Source organism: Amblyomma mixtum, chromosome 2 (assembly GCF_055824585.1).
Source record: "Amblyomma mixtum isolate Tamu chromosome 2, ASM5582458v1, whole genome shotgun sequence".
Taxonomy (NCBI): domain Eukaryota; kingdom Metazoa; phylum Arthropoda; class Arachnida; order Ixodida; family Ixodidae; genus Amblyomma; species Amblyomma mixtum.
Window position 1 is genome coordinate 195,003,016 of NC_143013.1, and position 21,671 is coordinate 195,024,686.

At 44.3% G+C, this 21,671-nt stretch overlaps 1 protein-coding gene across 1 annotated transcript; it reads left to right on the plus strand.

The window, feature by feature from the left end:
* Positions 1-366: 366 nt before the first annotated feature.
* Positions 367-21,120, plus strand: LOC149362030 (uncharacterized). Its single transcript, XM_089569640.1, has 5 exons — positions 367-438; positions 9,951-10,129; positions 14,910-14,980; positions 18,067-18,153; positions 20,988-21,120. Exons 1-5 carry the CDS (start codon positions 367-369, stop codon positions 21,110-21,112), a joined length of 534 nt encoding a protein of 177 aa, XP_089425766.1. The 3' UTR covers positions 21,113-21,120.
* Positions 21,121-21,671: the final 551 nt, after the last annotated feature.

Here is a 21,671-nt window from a genome sequence, read left to right on the forward strand (position 1 = left end):
CAATGCTCTAATAGCGCCGCTAAAATTTTTTTTCTGCGTGATCGCTTCGCAGTAATAACATTTTAGGCCCTCTACACCAACGATAATTTTTCACAGTTCTATAAATTACAGCAAAAAGTTTTCACATATGCCGTGTGTTTGGCGCATGGCGGCCTTAGCTGCCTATGTGACATGCATAAAACATCACAAAACACAACACTCGTCTCCGCTTCGCAGTGCTATGTTTATTTCAGCGGGCATACAATAACAAAGAGGCAGGCAAGCGTGGCCAGCCATCAAACGTCTACGCAGCACAGGGATTTGCATAAAAGTTACGCGCCAGCTCGCCCGTCCAGTCTATGTAGATACAGCCTCTAAGTTCCCGCCATGACGCTCCGGCTTGTGACAGCTCTTTTGGTCGCGTTCATCGCATCACCCAGTTTGGGAGACGAGATTTCGGTCAGTATAAATTGCAATTACCTACACGTTTTCAAATATGCGCGTGGAATTCCCGATGGGGCTGAAAGCTAAGACCCAGTGAGCGAGGGTACATTCTTCGTCACAAGATTTCTCCTGCATTCTGGGACGTCTTTAGAATTGAAATTACTATAACCGGGACCACTTTATTGGTATTCTTTCCGTTGTAAAAGCCAATAAGCAACAGAAAAGAGAGATATACGCTGACTTGCATTATCTTTTGTGTGCGCGACGTGTACGCACTTGTCTTTCTGTTTTTTTTTCTTACCCGATGCATTAATGAATTCATGAAGTGATTAAGTAGAAGAGTCTGTGATTCTCGTTGAATGTGTATGTTCCGGGCATTTTTGTTTGTTTTTCTGCTTCATATGAAGAGGGTTAAGTTCCAACATGAAGCCGTTGGAAGGTTTCTGGCCAAACAGGCCAAATCGTTGGAGATACGATTCACAGTGCTGACAGGCGCTCCCTGTACATGGATCCAACTGTAAGATGGAGCCGCTACTTTGCAATAACGGCAGCTCTGTGCGGGAAACTGAATGTAAAAGAAGCTGACGTCGACCGTAGATTCTTCCTCAACAGGACCATGGGCGCACAGCAGTGGTCTGTTAGGGGTAAACCACGTCAACGCCGGCTTAACCCACCGGGAACGCAAGAGAAAGAACACTAACACGTGATCAGATAGAAAGGCGACTCTGGCAAGTTACGTAAATGCCTTCAGCTGGTATCAATGCTAGGTTGGGCAGAAAAATGAGGAGGAACTGCAGTCCCCATGTTCCATCTGGAGAGTCTTCTGTCGAAGACTTTAAAAAAAAGTTGCCTTTTACATGTATACGACGTATGCTTGCCTTTCGGTCGGTAGTAGGCTACCCCGAACCGTAGATTATCTGAATTCAGGGATTACCTGGATTCTCCTGGACTCTTAGTCCAGATCTTTGCAAGAAACAGCCGACGGTGAGGCATGATGCAGCACGAGTATAGAACGTTAGGAACCATCGCAGCTCTTCTGTTTGAGACTTGACGCCCCTTTTGTGGTTCTCCGTACTTTTCCAGCGTTACCCGATGTGTTTAAAGCGCTCATTTTTCTTTATTTCTGTCGCTCGCGTCATATGCGGGGCATGTCACATTACTTAAATCAAAGTCGAAGTAAAACGTGCTGCTCCCAATGTGCTTCAGACAAACTGCAGAATATCTGCGCAACTCAGAGTGTATTCTTTAAATACTACCTAGTTTGTTAGCAGGAAATAAATATGCAAATCATTATGATTTCAGTTCGGGAGCAAGTACATAGCGTACAGTTGAGGGGGATCTTAAAAAGTCGAATAATTTTCTTCTAGAAACGCACCTGCTATGTGACCCTTTTTACCGGCATGTCATGAAATCATCTGGATATGAAAGCAAAACAACGCAAGTGCGCTCTCGCGTGACCATATTTTAGGGATATCCATTTGTGTTTTGAACGAAGTTAGCATGCATTCTGATTGTGCCCTATAGTGAACGTTCGCTTGTCTGCCCAATGGCATCATAAAAAAAAATTAATGAATTGCTACTTCGAACTGGAATACTTCATCACTTTCATTCACTTTTTCAGTTTTCTGTTTGTGATAAACAAAATCATTTTCGTCTCACTGGGCCGAAACTATGACCGGCCTATCACTAATCGGAGACGGCGGAGCGCGCCTTTTACGTTTCGGGCGAATGTGCCGGCGAAATCTCCGCCGACGCTGAAAGCAGCGTCGGCTGCTCACTTCGGCCCAGTGATCCACCACGCTTCACTCGTAAAAATTGTGGTAGCCACTTCAGACTACATTTATGTGCTTTGCGTGCGAAAGCATTGTTCTTTTTCGTTTACTTTTTAAGATTTACAAAAAAATATATATATTTCTCTTTAGTCGCACTACTACTCACTAGCACACAGTCGTAAGCAGTACATATCATAGGCCCCGCTTTATTCGCCGCAAGGGAACCTGTTTTTGCGACGCATGGGTTACGTGCTCACCTTGCAATCTGGGAGTTCTGGGTTAAATTCTCCGCACCTTATCTCGGTTATGTGGGCTTTTTCATGCCCCATTTTGCGGTCAACAGCGACAGCGCCAGGCCTCGTTCCTGATGCGTCGTGATACTTTTGCGTTAAGAGCAGGACCGAGAGCGCTACAACATAGCAGGGAAAGAGTGCAGCCGTTAGGAATTTTTATATTTAGAATGCTTTCTTTACTTCTCAAATAACCCCACAAAACATGCAACCAAAAAATTAAGCAAGATATTTCAAAAGCTCCTCTACAACTAACGAAAAGCGCTTTGACTTAGAATGGTAACCTCTTGTTTTTGCCAATTCACCGTTGGCAGTCAACTGACTAGGTACAATATCGAAAGCACTCCCAGGTGTGCAACGCTACGAAGAGCAATTTATCTTTGATGTCACGCACATCCTCTGTGCAATACTTTTTAGTCTTTTGCTCAGATTATGTTACACACAGTGTAGGTCTCTTCTTGGTTCCCAGTGGGACGGGCGTGACATATTATTTGTTGCTTTATTTCCTTCTGTTCCGGCATAGTTTTCTCTTACTCTTTTGCCACCACTGCCATACAATACCGAAAAAAAAAAGAAAATTCTATATTTCAAATGTGGACAGCTGCTGATGATAAAGATTTTAAGATCGGCATGGTCGTAGTCGATCGTCGGGGCAAAAGAATCCGAGGGCATTCTGAGGCACCATGTGCTAATCCCGAGGAACATACACTACAATTCCTGTTTTTCAGGGGAGGTTAAATGGCGGTAGAAAATGACGATGAAGTTTCCTGCAGTTATACTTTGCATACTGGTGTGGCACCACAAGGACAGGGACAGAGACAGAGTGACAACAACATAAGTGCTCACTAACAACTGACAAAATTTATTAAAAGCACAAAAAATATATAGACAAAACCTATGGTTACATGCGCAGTCTAAGCATGTAAAAAGCCACAAGTGTGCCCCGTTGTTCAAGGAAACGCGCTTTCTCTGGAAGCATGAAGATAAGACTTCCCCGGAGATTATGGAGACCTTCCGCATAAGGAAGTCGGCCAATGTATGCGTGAAATTGCCATCCTTGCTGCTGCTTGACGCCGAGGTTGATTATCTTCAAAGAACACTAAACCATGATAACAGGTAGATTCGTCGTGATTTAACGTGTGGTCTTGCCTGTAACCTTTGTAACCGTGTTATGACTGTGCATGTAACCATAGGTTTTGTCTATATATTTTTTGTGCTTTTAATGAATTTTGTCAGTTGTTAGTGAGCACTTGTGTTGTTGTCACTCTGTCTCTGTCCCTGTCTTTGTGGTACCACACCAATATGAATTCGTACCAACTCGCCCAATTTTCAATACTTTGCATTGTGCGTAATAGCATTAGAGTGAACTTTCTCATTTAATTTCGTTCATGTTATCATCAAAATGATCACCGAACACGCCAAGTCCACACCGAACCAGAACCCTTTCCTGTGGATCTCTATTACACCTGTCTTCGGGGAGCCACGTCCTCCTGTCTCTATAAATCTATTTATCATGCCAAGAAAAGCCACACGACAAAGCACTTTCCTCGGTGACTTCGCTGAAGCACCCAGTGATCCAGAGACGACCTTACCCTCGGCCACTCTCCTTCCGCAGCCACCGTGTTTTTGTGGACGCCCCACGGTGGGTGGGTGGTGGTGATGGTGCTGTAAATGTACACACGGGAAGAGACGAAGTGGCCTGTCTGCAACTGCTCCGCCTAAGTCACTGATTTAGATGATTGTGGCTCTACCACTGTTCTATATGACCAGTGTGCGCTAAAAACGTCATGAGTGATTGTGACATTGATTGCAGTTCAGTTCGAGACCCCTCAGGATGCTAAGTACCTACCACGACGTTTGTCACAACTCCAGCCGGGGTATACACGACCCCCCCACGACTGTTTGATGCTTAGTCACTTCCATGCGGATGCTTAGAATACCTGCAGCGCACAATGTTGCACGATTGTTGGAACGGTGTCTGCCATGAAAAGTGCTGGAGTGCAGGCCTGACATTGAAGGGAGATTAGTGGGAGGCGTTCGCTAGAAGGTTACTATGTTTTAGCTGTGTTTACCCGCCTGTAGGTACCGGAAGCATATCTTATGCTAAAGAAGCCTAGTATTTCTCGGGAACCTTCCGGCATTAGTATCTCGGGAAACTGTGCACAATTAAAGCACTTGTGCACTCAGTACGTTTAGCACAGCATAGGCGGGGACAAGTATCCCGTTTAGAGCCCACTGCATACCGGTACTGCATGTAACATACGGTAAGCTGAGCACCAAGCCAAGGAAAAGCTTGTCTTTATTAGAAAACCGATGGATACCCAGTGAAACTTCTGATCGAACCCCCCTCCCGGAAGCGAGGCGGATGGTCAAATCACTGGGGGTTACGGAATGTTAGGTGGCGCTCGAATGGGTACATCTTTTTTTACTTTTAAAATGGGGACCTTTTTACCGGAAGTGCTTTTCCCGCACATGCTTCTTCCTCACCACATGCCGCACGTGCTACACTACGCAATCACAAACCAAATTTTTGACTGCTATGCCACTCACAGGTGCTCAGGCCACGACAGGTATGTTTATCAACTCCATGTCTAGCGTCATTGCTTCGCCTCTCATGATAAGTTTTGACAGTTAGCTAAGGTTGGTATGCGTAGTTTCAACCCAGATAAATAAGTTATTTTTTGTTGCTTTTAGTTCATGTGTATACGTCTCCCCGAACGTGAAGAGACTCTTCAAAATGTGCTCGAAAGCTTGAAATGTGAGTTTTTTACTTCCTAAATCCAAGAAACTAGAAAATATCTTTTTACAGCAAACTAAAGGAAGAGGTTTCGGGGCCGCAAACAAGTGAGGGTAGCGCTAGGATAGGGAATCTGATTATGGTGCTATCGGGATCGGAGATGGCGACGCTCGCCACACGTCAGTGGACACGAATAGATGAACGGTGATGAATGCTTTGACAGGAATGTGATGCATGCGCCGTGTGGAAGATGCATTTTGTTCTCGCACTTGCACCAAAAGTCCACTGTTCGTAGTGTAAAAATCTAAGTGCGCAGAACTAAACACAGCAGCGCCTCGTCTTGATCCTTTTGGAGCTGTCTGTGTACACTGCAGGAGAAGGAGTGAGATATGGAAAATTTATAAGTGAAAAGAAATATCGAGTAATCGGCCATAGCTACAGCTCTCCTGCCTAGCACTCTGTGCTGGGATTAAGGTGGAGGGAGGGACGGGGCTGTTGTTAAGTCACAAGATGAAGAAAGTCGAGTTATGAGTATGTGTAAAGGAGTGACCACTGCGCCTAATCGGATGCACACGTATCGCTTGTGCATAATTCAGCTGCCTTTTGAGCACCAACATTTCGCGAGGGAGTGCAGCAGCTGCCCTACACAAATCTGCTGTGTGATGACGCCGCACATGCCAGCGATACCTTACAAAAACAGTCCCAAGATTCAGGATCTTTAATGTATACGTGTAGGGAAGAAGTTTGTTTTTACTGCCAGCTGCTGAGTGCCTAGAAAAGAGTTTGTTTCAAACAACGTCCTTAAGATTAAGTAACCACTGCATACAAGGCAAACTAGGCACATTGTGGTCCAGCATTCAATATCTGGACAAGCGGTTAAAATTATACTCTTTGCTATTAAAAAATGAACAGGGCAGCATAAGAAAAATATTTTCATTTATTTTAAGTTTTGATTTAAATCACCTAACCGAAGATAAAACGAACAAAAGGTGTTTTCACATCTCACTACCACCCGTTATTGCTTAAAAATCAAAATGCGTACATCCGCAGAGAAAGCAAGCATCGCGTTGAATAGCACTCCATTCATTCCGATAATTTCATTGAAATTTCAAAAGAACAGAAAGATACCAGAAATAATTATTATATAACCAAGGCAGCGACAGCAAAGAAACCCTGCGTACATGAATTTTGCCGGAGTCATCAATGTGAATACACCGCTGAGTAACTTCAAACAAGTTTAATGAAAAAAAAGCTATTGTTAAACAAAAAGTAAATCGCACAAAACACAACCATATATCACCAACAAGGAAGAACAAGGTAATTGCATAGGGTACCACGTTGGTTTTTTGGTTACATATGTAACAACACTTACGGACACGCGTTTTAAACTTTTTTTCGAACCGAGCTTTTCTACCAGAAAATTCTCATTAGCCAGGTGGGGCCTTGAAAGGTGTGGTACTAGGCTTATTAATTAATCCGCAGTTAGATACAGGCATGTGCAGTACCAAAGACGCATTTATCTTCGATACTGTGTTTCGACAAATTTTTAGTATTGCTACTTGGTAACGCTTGCCATACTTGAAAGCATCGCAGTGTCAATATCGAAAATACGTTTTTGGTCTATCGTGCGTATTAACGATACACGAGACTGAGAAAAAAAATTGTACCGGAGACTTCGAAGCTGCTGTGAGTCATACGGTGGCGCTCACTCAGGTGTAGCGCCTTGAAAAAAACGGTATGGAGAGGAATTAGGAATAGACCATACCAATGCCGTTGGCCCAGTTAGGCCTCCTTCTTCATTCGATTGTTGTCCGGCAGATAGACAACGCATATTTTGCGCTTCTGCGTAATAAATGGAAGAACGGATAATGACATGAATGTCTAAAAAAACGGGCATTCATGCTAAACGCAAAACCACTTAATTCTTATCGTTAGCTTTTTAGGCATAGCCAATAACCGCCGCTTTGCAGCGAGAGGTTTTTTGCTGGCGATTACTGATAGACCGTGTGAGTTTTTACAATTCCAAAAACGGTGTTACCCTCAACGGTATGGATCAATAATTTCTGGCAATGTCTCACGCGCTTCTCGAAAATCACGCGTTTGCGTTGCGTGCACACATGCGCACACATTTGCATGTAGCTTCGCGTCCAACCTAAAAATTGCTTTTGAACTTTGGTTTTGAGGGAACCTAAACATTTGTTTTGAACATTGGTTTTGAGGTAAGGAAATAGCGCAGTAGTTGTCTAACATATCTGTGTGGACACCCGAACTACGCCGTAAGGGGAGGTACAAAGGAGTGAAGAAAGAAAGAAAGAAGGAAAGAAAGAAAGAAAGGAAGAAGGAAAGAAAGAGAGAAAGAAAGGAAGAACGAAAGAAAGAAAGAAAGAAAGAAGGAAAGAAAGAAAGAAAGAAAGAAAGAAAGAAAGAAAGAAAGAAAGAAAGAAAGAAAGAAAGAAAGAAAGAAAGAAAGAAAGAAAGAAAGAAAGAAAGAAAGAAAGAAAGGAAGAAAGAAGGAAAGATCTTTATCGTGCACTGATATCGCTGAGCACACTGTGGCATCCATCGAAACGCGGCCGCTGCTGTCGAATTCGAACCCGCGTTCTCCGGATCAATAGACGAGCGCGGTGGGCCGCGTCGCACCTCCCAAGCCAGAATTTCAGTTCTGCCCGCGGTGCGGTCCGCTCGTCCAAATAATATCCACAAAAGTGATATGGGTAATGTGCTGTTTTTAGGCCAAGAATGTATAACGGCAACCAGGCGCCAATTTAAAGCAGCTAAAAATAACTTCATGAATTTAGGTAACCAATTTGCTAGCGACCATCGTTCACCACTGCTTATATTGAGGCTAGCGCTACACAAGACGCCGACGTGAGGACTGTAAGAGAGAGGTCAACGAAGTTCTCCTCCGTCGGTGTCGGCCCCGGGCGTTGTTGAACGCCTTCCCAACCGCCTAGTGCGTTAGCGCGTCTTTACACCGACGCGACAACATTACGATTAGTCCAAAGGTTAGGGGAATTCCGATAGGTGCGGTGGGATGCCCTACAGCTTTCACAGAAATTTCGTTGTTAAAAAAGCCGCCATCCTGCCAGTCGTCCAGCTTAGTTCCTATGCTAGAGCGACTATGCCGGACTAGGCCATCGTCCCGGTTCGATCCCTGGACCAGGGCCAGTTTCTCTTTAACCACAATATTTCCTTGAAATCTCGATAATAATTAAGCCTTCGTACGTAACTTAATGGCTGCGTTTGGGCGGATACTAATGAGTAATTACTCCATTATTCGTGATATTAATGCAGCTTAAGAGATATTTTGCCTTAGAAGGGCTATATTCAAGACCACGCCGGATTTGACGAAAGCAGCTGCTTATCCTGCGCAGTTGGAGGCCGCGTTATCCTTCATAATCTAGAGTGAAAGAGTGTAAAGGACTTTTGCGGAGGGAAAAAGCTAAGGAAAATAAAGATTAAACGGTAATCTACGTGCAATCGAGGGTAACGCATTCGTGCATCAGCTACAGCCAGCGTGTTTTGTACACGAAGCTCTCCTTGCGTGTGTACGCACCATTAGCAAATTATATCAACCAAACGCGGTTACTTAGACTTGACATGTGACCACAAGGCCTTTGCAGAGCTTGAAGAGCGCGTCAGTGTCAAGCGTTTACAGGTTCATCACATTTTACCAGTTATAGTTGCCGGAATTGACATCACCGACAGCAAGAGGAGGCGGCCCTGAAAGAGGCTTCGACACTGCTGGTTTTCTTGCAGGCCCACGGATATTTCTGCTGGTATTGTTGTTTATGCACTTCTCACACTTTTCCGAGCGCAGTCAGAAGGAAAGATGCTCACGCTATGGATTTTTGTTCAAGTCGGCCTGCTGTTACTAAAAGCAAAATATACAGGGTGTGTAACCTAAGATTTCACGCAATATTTAGAAATGCGTTTTTGATAGACGAGCGCTTTTTCTACATAGAATTGTCAGCGGTATAGCTCGTCAGAATACAGATAAGGTCCGCTAACTGGGAAGATGGTTTACTAGTACTGAAGTGTTAACTTTCTACCCATTACTGTTATGCTCCTTAATTACAGAGAGGCATGTAGTCCACCGTAATTATAACCATATCAGTTTTTAGAATTTGGAAAACGCGGCTACCGTCGGCTCTGTGGTGTAAGAAATTTTGGTCGACATCGCGGAAAACTACAGGCGCTTCGGGACGCTTGCAGGCAAAGCAGCCTTTTCAGTGCACGTAACTCGTCGAAATAGCGGAGGTTTGTTCGGCCACAGCGCCGAGGCTAACCGCTTTTTCTAAATCCTAAAAACAGATAAGGATATTAATTACGGTGGCCAATATGCCTTTACTAATTAAGAGGCCTATAGTAATAGATAAAAAGTTTATTTGGTAATGTTTAACCAGCCTGCTAGTTAGCAAGCCTTAGCTGTATACTGAAGTACAACTTCTCTTACAATGCTATGCCGAAAAAAGCAATCTTCTGACTGAAAAAAGCATTTTTAAAAATTGTGGAAAGTCTTAAGTGAAACACCCTGTATATGCCAAATAACTAAATAACACCATTTATCCTTCTCGCATGTAATAGCACTGTTTACCAAGCTACCCAGACAGTCAGCAGGCGCAATGTGAGCTACCTTCTTTTCTAAGTTTTCCCAGGCAGTGAGAGCTTTGAGGAAACAAGACAATAGAGGATACGCTGTGAGATGTCGAATCTTTTCATTTACAGGAAGAGAACACACAACTGTTTGTGGATGCGCTGAGAGTGGGAGATGACACCTTGGCCTACTTCAGCTCGGTCAATGATCCGAGAATAAAGTGCCTGGCCGGCTGGAGATTAGTATACGAGCCAGAGAAGCGGTTCGCCGTTTTCCGTTATCACTTCCAGGGTCAGAACGGAGAACCCGGGTTCGTGAGAAACTTGTTTTTTTTTTTGCATTATTACTTCCTATTCCTATGTGTCACATGCTAGTAGTAAGAAACTGCCACGGAAGCTTCGCGCCTCGAAAACCCTGCCCGCTCTTTCTTAATCTAGGAGGTGAACCCCAGGTGTTGACAGAAATTCGTTATTTCTTTGCCGTACCGCAACGAAGCATCATGTGCTCTAGAAAACAACGAGCAATAAAACCATATCTACAACGTCAAGCCTTGCGGAACGCCGTTTTTTTTATATGATGGCATCTTTATAGACGAAGGGCATTTGTACCCTTGATGTGAGTTAGGGAAACATTGAGAACACATGATTAGGTACATAGTGAACCGAAATTTAAATTCTGCACAGTGCAAGTGGTACAAGTCGGATAGTTTCTTCGGTGCAGTTTCCTAGCGGTCATAACGCTTAGCGAGGAAATGATGTACAAAAAATGCATTTCGAACATAATTTCTTGTTTTTTCGTATTTTTGGCCCTCTGCTTTAATTGCAATACGAATGCTTTCTTTCTATGCTCGGAATAATATTTTGAACGTTCTTACAAATACGTCAAAGATACAACTTTTGCCCACTTAGTATATTGGTTGCGCATTAAAATGTACTAAAAAAGACAATAACAAAGACCTCGCACCTCATAGCATACGCAATCTTTGAAATATATTACTCCCACATTACTGAATAGTTTAGAGTCGTCGAATTTAGATCCAGCATACGAACCTAAACATACCATCAGTCTCTTCTGTCGGCAGAAATTATTATAGTTGTCTTAAATGTTGTAATGTGAGGCGTTTTCTGTGCTGTAATTATTGTACACATGTCACTTGTAGAAATTTACTGTAGCTTCAATTTGTTACATACTGTGTCCAGAATGTCCAACACATTGTACTTCATCTGTTTTCTTTGTTTTCTTTTTTTTTCTGTGTCTGAAGCGTTACAAACTGTTGTTTGCCTTGCAATGTTGAATTTGAATTTATTTCTTGCGCTTGAACTATATTGCCTTTGTAATATGTATCTGTATTTATTTTTTCTTTTTTATGGTGATGTTGTTTCTGACACGCTGCAATGCCACCATGTAGGGGGCCGGGGCCCCTGTCAAGCTGTTTTTACAGCTTTTAGTCCCGGCTCCTACTTTTTCGAAAGAAAGGAAATAAAGAGGAAATGCATTCCATTTCATTAAACATAGATTAAAATATACATTTAATGCAGTAAAAATGTATTCCCTTCGGCTTATAAAAGGTCTACTTGTCGATTTCACCGGACGAGACTGGGTAATGTTGTCAAGAGCAGAAGTAATAACTGACCCGGCTATATGCGATAAGCATGCAGAGCCCACCCCTGAGAAAACGCGGAGTTATCATTCAAGAGGTATATGACATTGCAAGGTCACGTTAAGAAATTTTAACGGGAAATATGTCGCCACACAGCAAATGCCGGCAGAAAGTGAAGAAGTGCTCCAACGAGCATGATGCATTGTTTGCCTTATAACAGTATGTGCTCACCGAGAGACGAAACACTTGTTGCCCAGTGAGGCGTTTTTTGCGCAAAGATTGCGGCCCAAATTGTCACACAAGCGACATACTGCTCTCTTCGAAGCTGGAGACGATCTAGAACCGAATTCGTAGTCGTAACTTGCGTCAGTCATCGGCCAGGAGACGAACTGTCAACCAACAATTACATGGGCGTCTAAGGGAGCCGGTCGGCCTTGCCAGTCGAGGTCCTTTTCGCTAGCATGTTGGGGCCCGGAGGTGCCCGAGGCGCCCTAGCCTGTATAATGCATTCGTTCTCCAAATATAATCTAAATAAGTGCTGATTGCTTTCCGGCTAGAAGGTACCACAAATGAAAGCACGAGAGAAAAGGGCGATTTCGAGCACTGGATTTTTCAACGGCAGCCAGAAGTCTACGGCAAATACGCCTACGCGGACTGCAGATTTGTTAGAATTTAAGCACATTTTGGCCAAATGAACTTTGTATTTACGAAAGTACACTTTGAATGCATTGTCATCATCCAAATGCCATTCACGAAACTCGATGTCGACTTTCGTGATTATTCAACGGCAGCTTGAAGTGTGCTGCAAAGACGTTTTAAAAGACTGGCCATTTTTTTAGAATTAAAGTAAACTTTAGAGTAAATAATTTCATATTTACGAAATCCATTTTAATGCATTTAGAGGGTGCTGAAACCACATAGATGTTTTTTCACGCATTGGAAATGTGCTCGAAGCATGGTTTAAGTGAGGTATTTCTGGCAAACTTTAAGAATATACAATGAATACCAAGCCTGAAGTTTCAGGAGCCTATTTCCTACATATCTTTTAGTGAATTCATGAACACAAAATATGCTTAAGGTACAATATAAATATCCCACCGTCTATTACAGACGTATCAGTGTTCGCTAAGGGAACTGAATCGGTCTGTTGGTATTTATGCGGCTTAAGAGAAAAACAGAAGACATGCTAACTCATCCTCGTTTCAAGACATAATTGAGCCTTTTAGCAGATTCTATGTACATTGAGGGCATATTGCCATTGGCATCTAACAAGGTATTATGAAAACAGCCACGTGTAAAGAGAGCTCAACGGCGATTTTGCAGTGTGGTTTGCTAGTACCGAGAGGTGTAAGTTTTTCTTGGAGTGGCTAAACTTTTTTGCAGGCTCCCTTCTGCATATATGTCGCTGGAGGGCGCAGAAACATGAGGTGAATTTTGGTAACACCAAGGCACTGTAGATAATTCTGTCCTTCATAATAGCGGAAACCCACTTGTCAAAAAAGGTGTAGTTTCGCCCACAAGAATCATTAGTGGAAACACCTTGCCACTTCCACAATCTTCCATGGCCGAAGCAGACACCATGATAAAGCGTACGTAGTTTCCTTTCCATTCTCGGCAGTTAAAGTCCTTTTTTTTGTAAGTTGAAACAGAGCTTAATTAAAAAGCGTACATTGAGCGCCTCTATATCTTCAAACAGAAGAGTTTGAAGCTGATGTATGGCGCCAAATGTTAGTGATGACGTCAAGAATGAAAGGGAGGACCGCGTAAGTTGCAGTTCTACAGCTAGCTGATGACAGATCTACAGAGAGCTGATGACAGGCTATTGAACCCAAAAGCATGACATTGCGTACTTGACTTGGCCAACCAAGTAGGGTGGCGAAAAGGTGACCTGTAGCCTTTTAGGGCAACGCGGTATATTCTCAAGAAAGAAATGTGCCAATGGGTGGTCGTACCTCCTTAGGCAGAAGGTTAGAAAAAAATTGCACGGTTTCAACTAAGGCTGAACAGTGTTCGACTAGCAAAAGCAAGGCTTGGTCTGGTTCATAGGTCGTTTATATCCCACACACAACCAAGTAACACTCTGGAACACTTTTCCAGATGTCTACATAAGGAGCACAGACATTAATTTTTGGTTCCCTTTTTTTATTTATGCTCGGGACATTAGCTACCAAAACTTGAAATTCTCGAGTACCAGGTAAATAGATCATAAGCATCTTTCAGATGCCTTTATCGATCACAGACGTGGAAGGAATAGGCGAATGAATTGTGCACGAACTCTCACTGAAACTTGACGCTAGCAGGCGCGGCAATGACCAACCGCATTTCAGAGGTGACCTGGCGTTCGTTCTCTTCGCGCTGGTGGCGCTGTCACGCAGTCACTCTTTTCTTGTCCGTTTTCAATTTTGATGTTCCTCAAGGTGAAATGCTCGACGTTAGTCTGTTTCGGCCGCCAACGCGGCCTGACGCTTCCGTCCCTCATTAGCAAGTTATTGACAGCGCTTCGCCGTGTCATAGGGAGCTGTGGACTCAGATTTACGCCTTCTTTTTTGTCGCTGTGCATCACTGCGGCGTAGTCGGGGGCAACACGTCTTCCGAAATGTTAGACACCCCCCGCTCGCTTTCCATCTGGAGCGCTTTGCATTGCTTGATCTTCTATTGCCGCCGCAAATGGAAGATGGCGAAGACGGCGTTGTGCAATGTGGAGCACGAAAGGGGTCAAGCTTCACACAAACTTGAATAACAAGTCGCATCTCGTGAAGTAGTGCTTTAGCACTGAAACAAAAGAGGAGTTAAAGTGGAGTGGTGGAAGATTAAATTTTGACGCGTTTTCTTGCAGCGGCTTCACAGACTAGTAACCATGTAACCTTTCTGGTTCTGAGGACTAGCAAAAGATGCAGATCAATGTAGGGTGACGGCTGGCACTTTTAAATATTTGCGTGTTGCATCGCAGTAGGATGGCTTGAAACATTGCACTCAGGGGCTGACAGAGTTAAGAGATCAATACAGCAGGCTTCCATAGTCGTCAAGCATGGATGTCATGCAACTTGCTGCGATATCGTTAGCTCTTGTTGCCACCACAGAGTAGATGATGAGACAATCTGTACGGCTCAACAATGAAGCCTTTAAAAATAGGTCCAATTTAAATTCCTGCCTCTCATGCGCGCAAACAAAATAAAACTGTCCAGGAATCATGGCAAGGGTGCCCGTATAGCGTCGTGAAATAGGAATACTTCAAGACTTCTAGGCGTTAATAACTAATTTTCTGTTCAGCTGCCACCTATACCTCGCACGTAATCCTATAATGTCCCTGCCTTTACTATTATTTCTCCTCATCATCTGATAATGTAGACAAATACGTTGTCGTTAAGAGCTAGCAGCTACTTCATGCATAATCTTTATCTTGTTCCTCCCACTTTAATCATAATACATTCTGGCAGAAAAGATGTTAAATAATGTTGGCATTCCTCGGCCGTCTTGTTTTTTTGCTTAGGACGGACGTGAATTACTGCTTCAACCTCACCACGACGGAATCCTTCACGTTCGGCTGCAGCCCTTGTGAAGGTAAGGCTATAAGCGATATGCCACAACCCTAACGCTTCCCGTTTTTACTCTGGACACGTTCATATTCTCAACCACCTGAGAGTTCTTGGGCCTGCTTCTTCTTACATGAAGCCAGAATGCGTGCAGAATCTCGCAAATATATTTGTGGACCTTATCTTTTGCCCGATGCCGTAGAAGATGCTTTATAAAAGTTCTTGCGTCGATCGCTATCGTTCTTCTTTAGAGCTTTGATTACAGGGTTACGTTTTGCATTGTCAGCTACTAGACCGAAGGTTCGCAGGCGAGTATGTTAATGTTCCTGATCTAGTCATTTTGCATCCGTGACCACGTGTCCATCATGTGCACAAAGCCCTTGCATCACGCTGTGTTTTCATCAGGTGGTGGCGGGGGGCGCGGATGTGAAAAAAGACGCCACGAAACGACTTAAATTGGGTCGCAACAGAAACATCCTGAAATAACTGTATGGCGCGTTATCATGCACGGCTGCTGAACTGCAGCCGCTGCAGTCAAGACACCGCCGCCGGAGGCGACGTGAGGGCCATGGATCCAATCGATGTGCACCGTCGTATTCTGAACACTCCGTATGCAGGCGGCTATGCCCGAGGATGTGCGGCTTGCTGAACACAAGACGAACGCTGTCGGGACGCTGCCCGCATTGAGTGCGTGCCAGCACATTTCTCACAGCATACAGTATTTGTTGCGTTTCTTTTTAATGAGAACATAGTTGGCCCACACCGCTACGCGGCAGCAGCAGTCCCGTCAAATGCAAAAATTCTAAAATTACGATTGTGCACAAGCTAGCTTGCGTTTATCCTCCACATCACGTGTGTTCTCGCTACTGTTCTCACACTGAGAGCTGTCCATGTAAACCCAACCGGAGCCGTCGTGTAGCTGCAGCCAGCTGTTGATTTAGTTACAGTGGTTCCTACTTGGCTCGTTCGCCAAGCGGATCGAGGCTTGCTCACTCTCAAGAGAACCATCTTTCTGCTCTCTCTGTACCAAAGAAGCCTATTCAAATTATAGCTGTATCATTTATTTATGTTACATAAATAAATTGAGAATGTACACATGTTGCTGCTTAACGCGGGAAAGTGATCGTGTAAGCGCACACTTTGGAAGGGTATTGACAGAGGCTTTAGGGGTCGCATCTCGGGAGCGTTGTCTTCCTGTGTTCAACCAGCCGCATGTCACGCATTGTGAAATCCCGCCTACGTGAAGCGTCCAAGGGGTGTTTCAAGGCGTTGGGCGGTGTGTTACGACCACACGTCCCACCCGAAAACGACGAAGGTTGCAGGAGGCATAAAGGGGCAACTTCATGGGTCGTTTTCGGCGCGCGTCCTGCGTGCTTGGGCGCCCACGCGCCGGCCAGAGGAAGTCTGCGCATGCGCGACGCTTCGGCCGCCGCCGATCGCGATCACGTCGCTTGAGTCCTACAATGCCAAATATTCGGCGCGCGCGCGCTACTCGCGCCTGCTATTTCGGGCCCGCCAGCATCGACCAATCAGTGAGCGTTTTGCTTCCGTGTCTTTGTCCGGAGCGGAACAGGTCCGGCGCGACCGGGCGGGTACTCGCGCCATGCACATTGACTTGTATACCAATTTTTTTGCGCGTCGAGGTGCGGCGAACGCACGCCGGCGCGTAGGACGCACGCCGGGCACCCCTGGTGCAAGGTTAAGGCATGGCTTCCCATTTCTGAGCCGCCAACGTTCAGCGCGCTAACTCAGCTGCGCCACCTAGCAGAATATAGAATTTTTCTAATAAAGGTTAAGTGCACAATTAACGCCACTGATTCCCGTTGCTGCTGTGGCGCAATGGATTATACGATGGCTTTAAAACTCGGAAGATAGCAGTTAGAACCACGCTTTTGCTTGTACATTAGTTTTTTTTTTCAGCATTTACACCACGCAAACCATCTGCAGTGTCCCTAGAGCTTGCCTTGGTGTTGCCTTTTAGGTCGCGTTCTGGATGCGAGCTAAAATCGCTGTTTAAGCCACTCAATACAAACCAGTCTTGCTTGAATTTTTCTTCGGTTGAACAGGCAGTTACTGCACACCACAAACAGTGTACTATTTCCCTCGCGGTGAGTGTTGGCTTGTTCACAGGTTGCATTATGAGGGGATTTAGAGCTAGAATAATCCTTTAAAAAGCAGCTTCCAGTCCAGCCAGGTGTTAATAAAGACCTGTAGTTGGCGTGCTGTATCTTTGATGGAATGGGAATACGCGGCATGGACTGTGTAGACAGAGTTGTAACGTGAATGCAGGCAAATGCACCCATTGCCTGAAGGCGAGAACTTTAGCATGAGGACACGTGTGCCGCCTTCTTGGTTGCCCGCGCACCGGAATTGATGTGAAAGTGTTGCAGACCTCGGACGACGCAACTTTAGTAGAATGCATTGCTAACAGCTGTCACCAAACAGGTGGTAGAAAACGAGCACGCGAAGCTCACACATCTGGTCGGTACAGTCCACACAGCGTATTTTAAGGTGAAAGACTTTTATGGCTCATGACTCGCCAGCGTGTCCGTCCGTCCGTGCGTCCGCTGCACCTGTCAGTCATCAGTATGATAGTAAGAATGGTTAATGGATACTTGAAAAGTCAGTAATGATAGTTAATGGTGTAATAGTAGATGTATGAACAGTAGTTAATGATGATTACTCAATTAGTTAAAGATAATTTGTTAATTAGTTAGTGATAGTTAGTTAAGCAGTTAATGATAATTAGTTAATGATACCCAGCAAACGCGCAAACCCACTCAACGCGCGCATGCTGTCGCGTTACCCCCCCAAAGGGGAAGGTAAGCGCCATTAATTAGTAATATGTCAGTATTCGGTAATTAGTAACTAATTAGCAGTTAGTAATTGATTAGTAGTTGTAATTTATTGGTTATTAGTCAATAATAAGGTATGACGCCATTCAGTGCTGACGTCACCAGTGCCACAGAGGCAGTGAAAGTGATGCGGAAAACGCTTTCGCCTCTACGCATTCAGGCGGTCAAAGTGCCTCCTGAATTTTTCGATCGCCACGATTGCCTAGGCGAAGTTTACAATGCGGCAGTCAGATAAACACCTGTTTATTTTTCCTTTCAGAGGGCTCAATTTCTTATGCGGCCCAGGGGTACTACTACGATGGCGAGAGCTGCTTTGTGGGGCGATTCCCTTTTTTTGGCAACGACTGTAAGTCACCTCAGTAAATAAGCTGTCAAACCCGTGCAGGCCGTGGACAATAAATGGCGCTGAGCGTCTATCGGTCCAGGCTTGTTAGTTTCTTTATTAGCGTAGTATGTGCTGAACGTTGCAATTCAATGAAATTATCTGTCATGAGCGTGTTGTCGTTCTCAGATTTATTGAAAACATTCTCTTGCGCATAGATATTTGTTCACAATGGAACACATACGAATTGCAACATTTCTCACGTTATAACTGACCCTACCGGAATACACCCCTTTTCGATAAGGCAGTCGCTTAATGGTCACAAAGACCGATACGTCAGTGCTAACTGCAAATGATCAGCGTCTGAAATATCAGCAAAAATAGCACAGCGGCTTGATTAGTGCTCGACTGACCACTTGTCTTTAAATATTGCACAAATCATGTCGTTCGATGTGATGATGTTACGGGAGAAAGTACAGTCCTTTATGCATTACCGCTGCGCTATGAGTGAATTAGTCGCAGCGAACTTTTGAGGGCTCGAATTGGATTAGGCATATCTTAAGCGGCCTTAAGATATAAGTTAGATACGAAATATTAGAAGGGAGCGGGGATATGTATAAAAGGCATGCACCATTCAACTAGGGAAATAACATTTGTTAATGACGTAATTGCTTATAAGCGAAGGCAAGGCACAGTAGGTGTAATTCGGCGTTCAACTCCGAAATAATAAGGGGGAAAGGATAAGGGGGAGTCAGGAAGAGATAAAGATGGAGATTGGAGTGCCGTGGATTAATTTCGACCACATAGGGCTATGCTTTTAACACGCTCTAAATTCGCACAGCGCATAGGCACCTTTATCATTCGCTGTCCATTCAAACACGGACGAAATTTATCTCCATCTTCGGGCTCAGGAGCCGAAAGCTGCAACCACAGAGTGAGGACACTGGGCGAGGACGTAATATTGCACTGTGTCTCGTTGGTTGTGGAGTTCGGCGGTTGAGTGCGGGTATCGGATACAATCACGGCTGCGGCGGCTTGGTTTTGATGTAGGCGAAATGCTACATACGCCGGTACGTTAAAGGAGAACACCCTGAAATCATTCCCTATATTGACGCTCTGGGGAATGGGTTGAGAAGAATCGCCAATAAACACGCGGAGCTGGTAGTGTTCATGGCAACAACAATGACTCAAGGGCAGGTGCCAGCAACTGAATGATGGGAAGTATGCCAGAGAAATATGACATGTGCGGGATTGCCCAAAACACACTTGAAAGCGCTTAAAAAGAGATTGCGTATAAGGTACCAGTGCCGCACCAACAGATGTCCTTTGAGAAGAGGTGGAGGTGTATGAATACAAAGCTTAAAGAACATCTCTATTAATCCCCCAATAATCTAGTATACATTTCAACTTCTGTGATTGCTCACCAGGATTTTTAAGCCGGAGTACAACTTAATAGGCGACGGAAATAGGAAGAAAGATCCTTGAAGCATGTAGCTTGGTAGGTCAGGCATGGAATTGGTTGTATTCGAACCTTCAGTTCTGATCACGAGCCGTGAAGTGGAATCCAGTGGACGTGATAATAACAACGGGCTTGCGACGCTGGTGATAAGCAGTGTTCCTTTTGTGAGCTCTTTCTCGCAAGTGTTCTCCTCGCCTGTATTTTCCTTTCTTTTCAGATATATTGTAAGGAATGCGTGCAAACAGTAGGAAACAGTTGTAAAATCGAGAATCGCTTGACTGTGTCATTATCTGCTCTCTAGTTTTCACTAACCTCGAAGTAGCTCTCAAAAACGAAATATTGAATAAACTAGCAGCCATAAGAGCGCTGCTACGCTGTGTTTATTTCCGAAGAGCTCGACTAAGCGCTCGGCACTCTCCATTCAGAATATTGTTGAAATGCTATCTCAAGCACAGATTTTGCGCGGCCTTGGTTGAAGCATCGCCATTGGCGATTCGATAACTAGGGAAACGTCCGGAAAATTTGTTGCCTCCATCAATACGATGCGCTTATCTGAGGTGTGATCTTATTTCGTGCCATGAAAAGGCAGTTAACGTGTTTAGCCCTCTGCACTACATGAATACTTGGCTCATAATCTTTGGAATTCCCCCCCCCCCCTCTTCCTCTCTCAAGCGGCTGAAGGAAAAAGAGAAAACATTTTATTTTCCAGACCCCGCAGCGTGCTAAATTATTGCGCATTTTCTGGACCAAGTTGTAAGCCAGTTGCAAGACGGTAGCTGGTATGTCTCCCGTTGTTGAGTAAGTTTTCTCGGCAGACGTAAAGCTTTATTAATTTATTTTATTCACAAAATAACGCAGCCGGATGGGTAATCATAGTACAGACAGAAACGACAACAGCCAAGGATATGGCAATTACAAGTACATCGAAATTCATCTAATAACACTCTTCACAAAGAATCTTACAATCACAAGAAAAACATGTAGGCAGTAAGAAGTAGCAGTGATCGCTCTATAAATAGCATTATCCTAAAATAAAAGTGGACAAAAGTAAAAAGAGAAAAAAAAAGCGAGGCGCAGACAGCCAAGTACCGAGAAAAGCAATACGCCTTGGGCCTGGTATACCTTAGACTTGCCAGCAGGTAATGGCTGCATTCCGAAAACTATCCTGCTCAGGTGTTCCGTTAATTCTTTCATTCCTCAGTAAATCTGTCCCGATTGTTTTACGAACACCATGCATCTCCCCCACCAGTTGCCTGAAGAATTGGCTCTTGGGAAAAAAAGGCAATTATTCCATCACAGCCTGTCCTCATGAAGTGTTTCCTGTTTCTATTTTTAGGTCGTGCTGTGAGTGAGGCAGCCAGATGCTTCAGGGATGTCACTTTCTCCTTTTTCTCTCCAGATTGCCTCCTGTGGATGAAACGAGGCTTCGAAGATTCCGTGTCCGAGGAGTGCGCAGCTCAGTTTGATAACAACTGCGGCCCGGGCAGGTACGCCCTCTATGACAAAGAGCAATGCTCCTCCTAACTGAGCTACAAATGCCTGAGTTGTTCCACCGACGGCTACGATTTGCTTAGTTCAGTGCTTGGAAATAATAAAATACTTAAAAATCGCAGCATCTTTTACTAAACCTGATTAATTATATTCCACAAGGAGGCGACTGTGAATGAACGTTTACACACATGCAGTATTTTTCTATTTATTTTTGCCTACGATTGTATGATTACATAAATACGTTCTAAACAGGTGCTTCATTCTGTCATTGTTTGCTTTATACGCTTGTCCCCTATCTTTCTTGCACCTTTTGCGAATGAACACGAGGCGATCTGCGCGGCTGGCAGCCGCCTTTTGTGGGTTTTTTTTAAAAGAAACGTCCACCGCCCCTCTTAGAGAGCAGAAAAATTGTAACGCGAACACTGGGTTATAAATTCTTTAGAAAATACGCTCTAACATCACTGACTCTAGGAGATGTAGAAATGGTAGTGATTTTTAGTGTGAAAGCCATCTTACGTTCACCAACACCGTTCTTCAATCCTGTCTAGATCTTTCTTCTTCTGCCGTTGCCTAGTAACAGCATTTTAAGTTA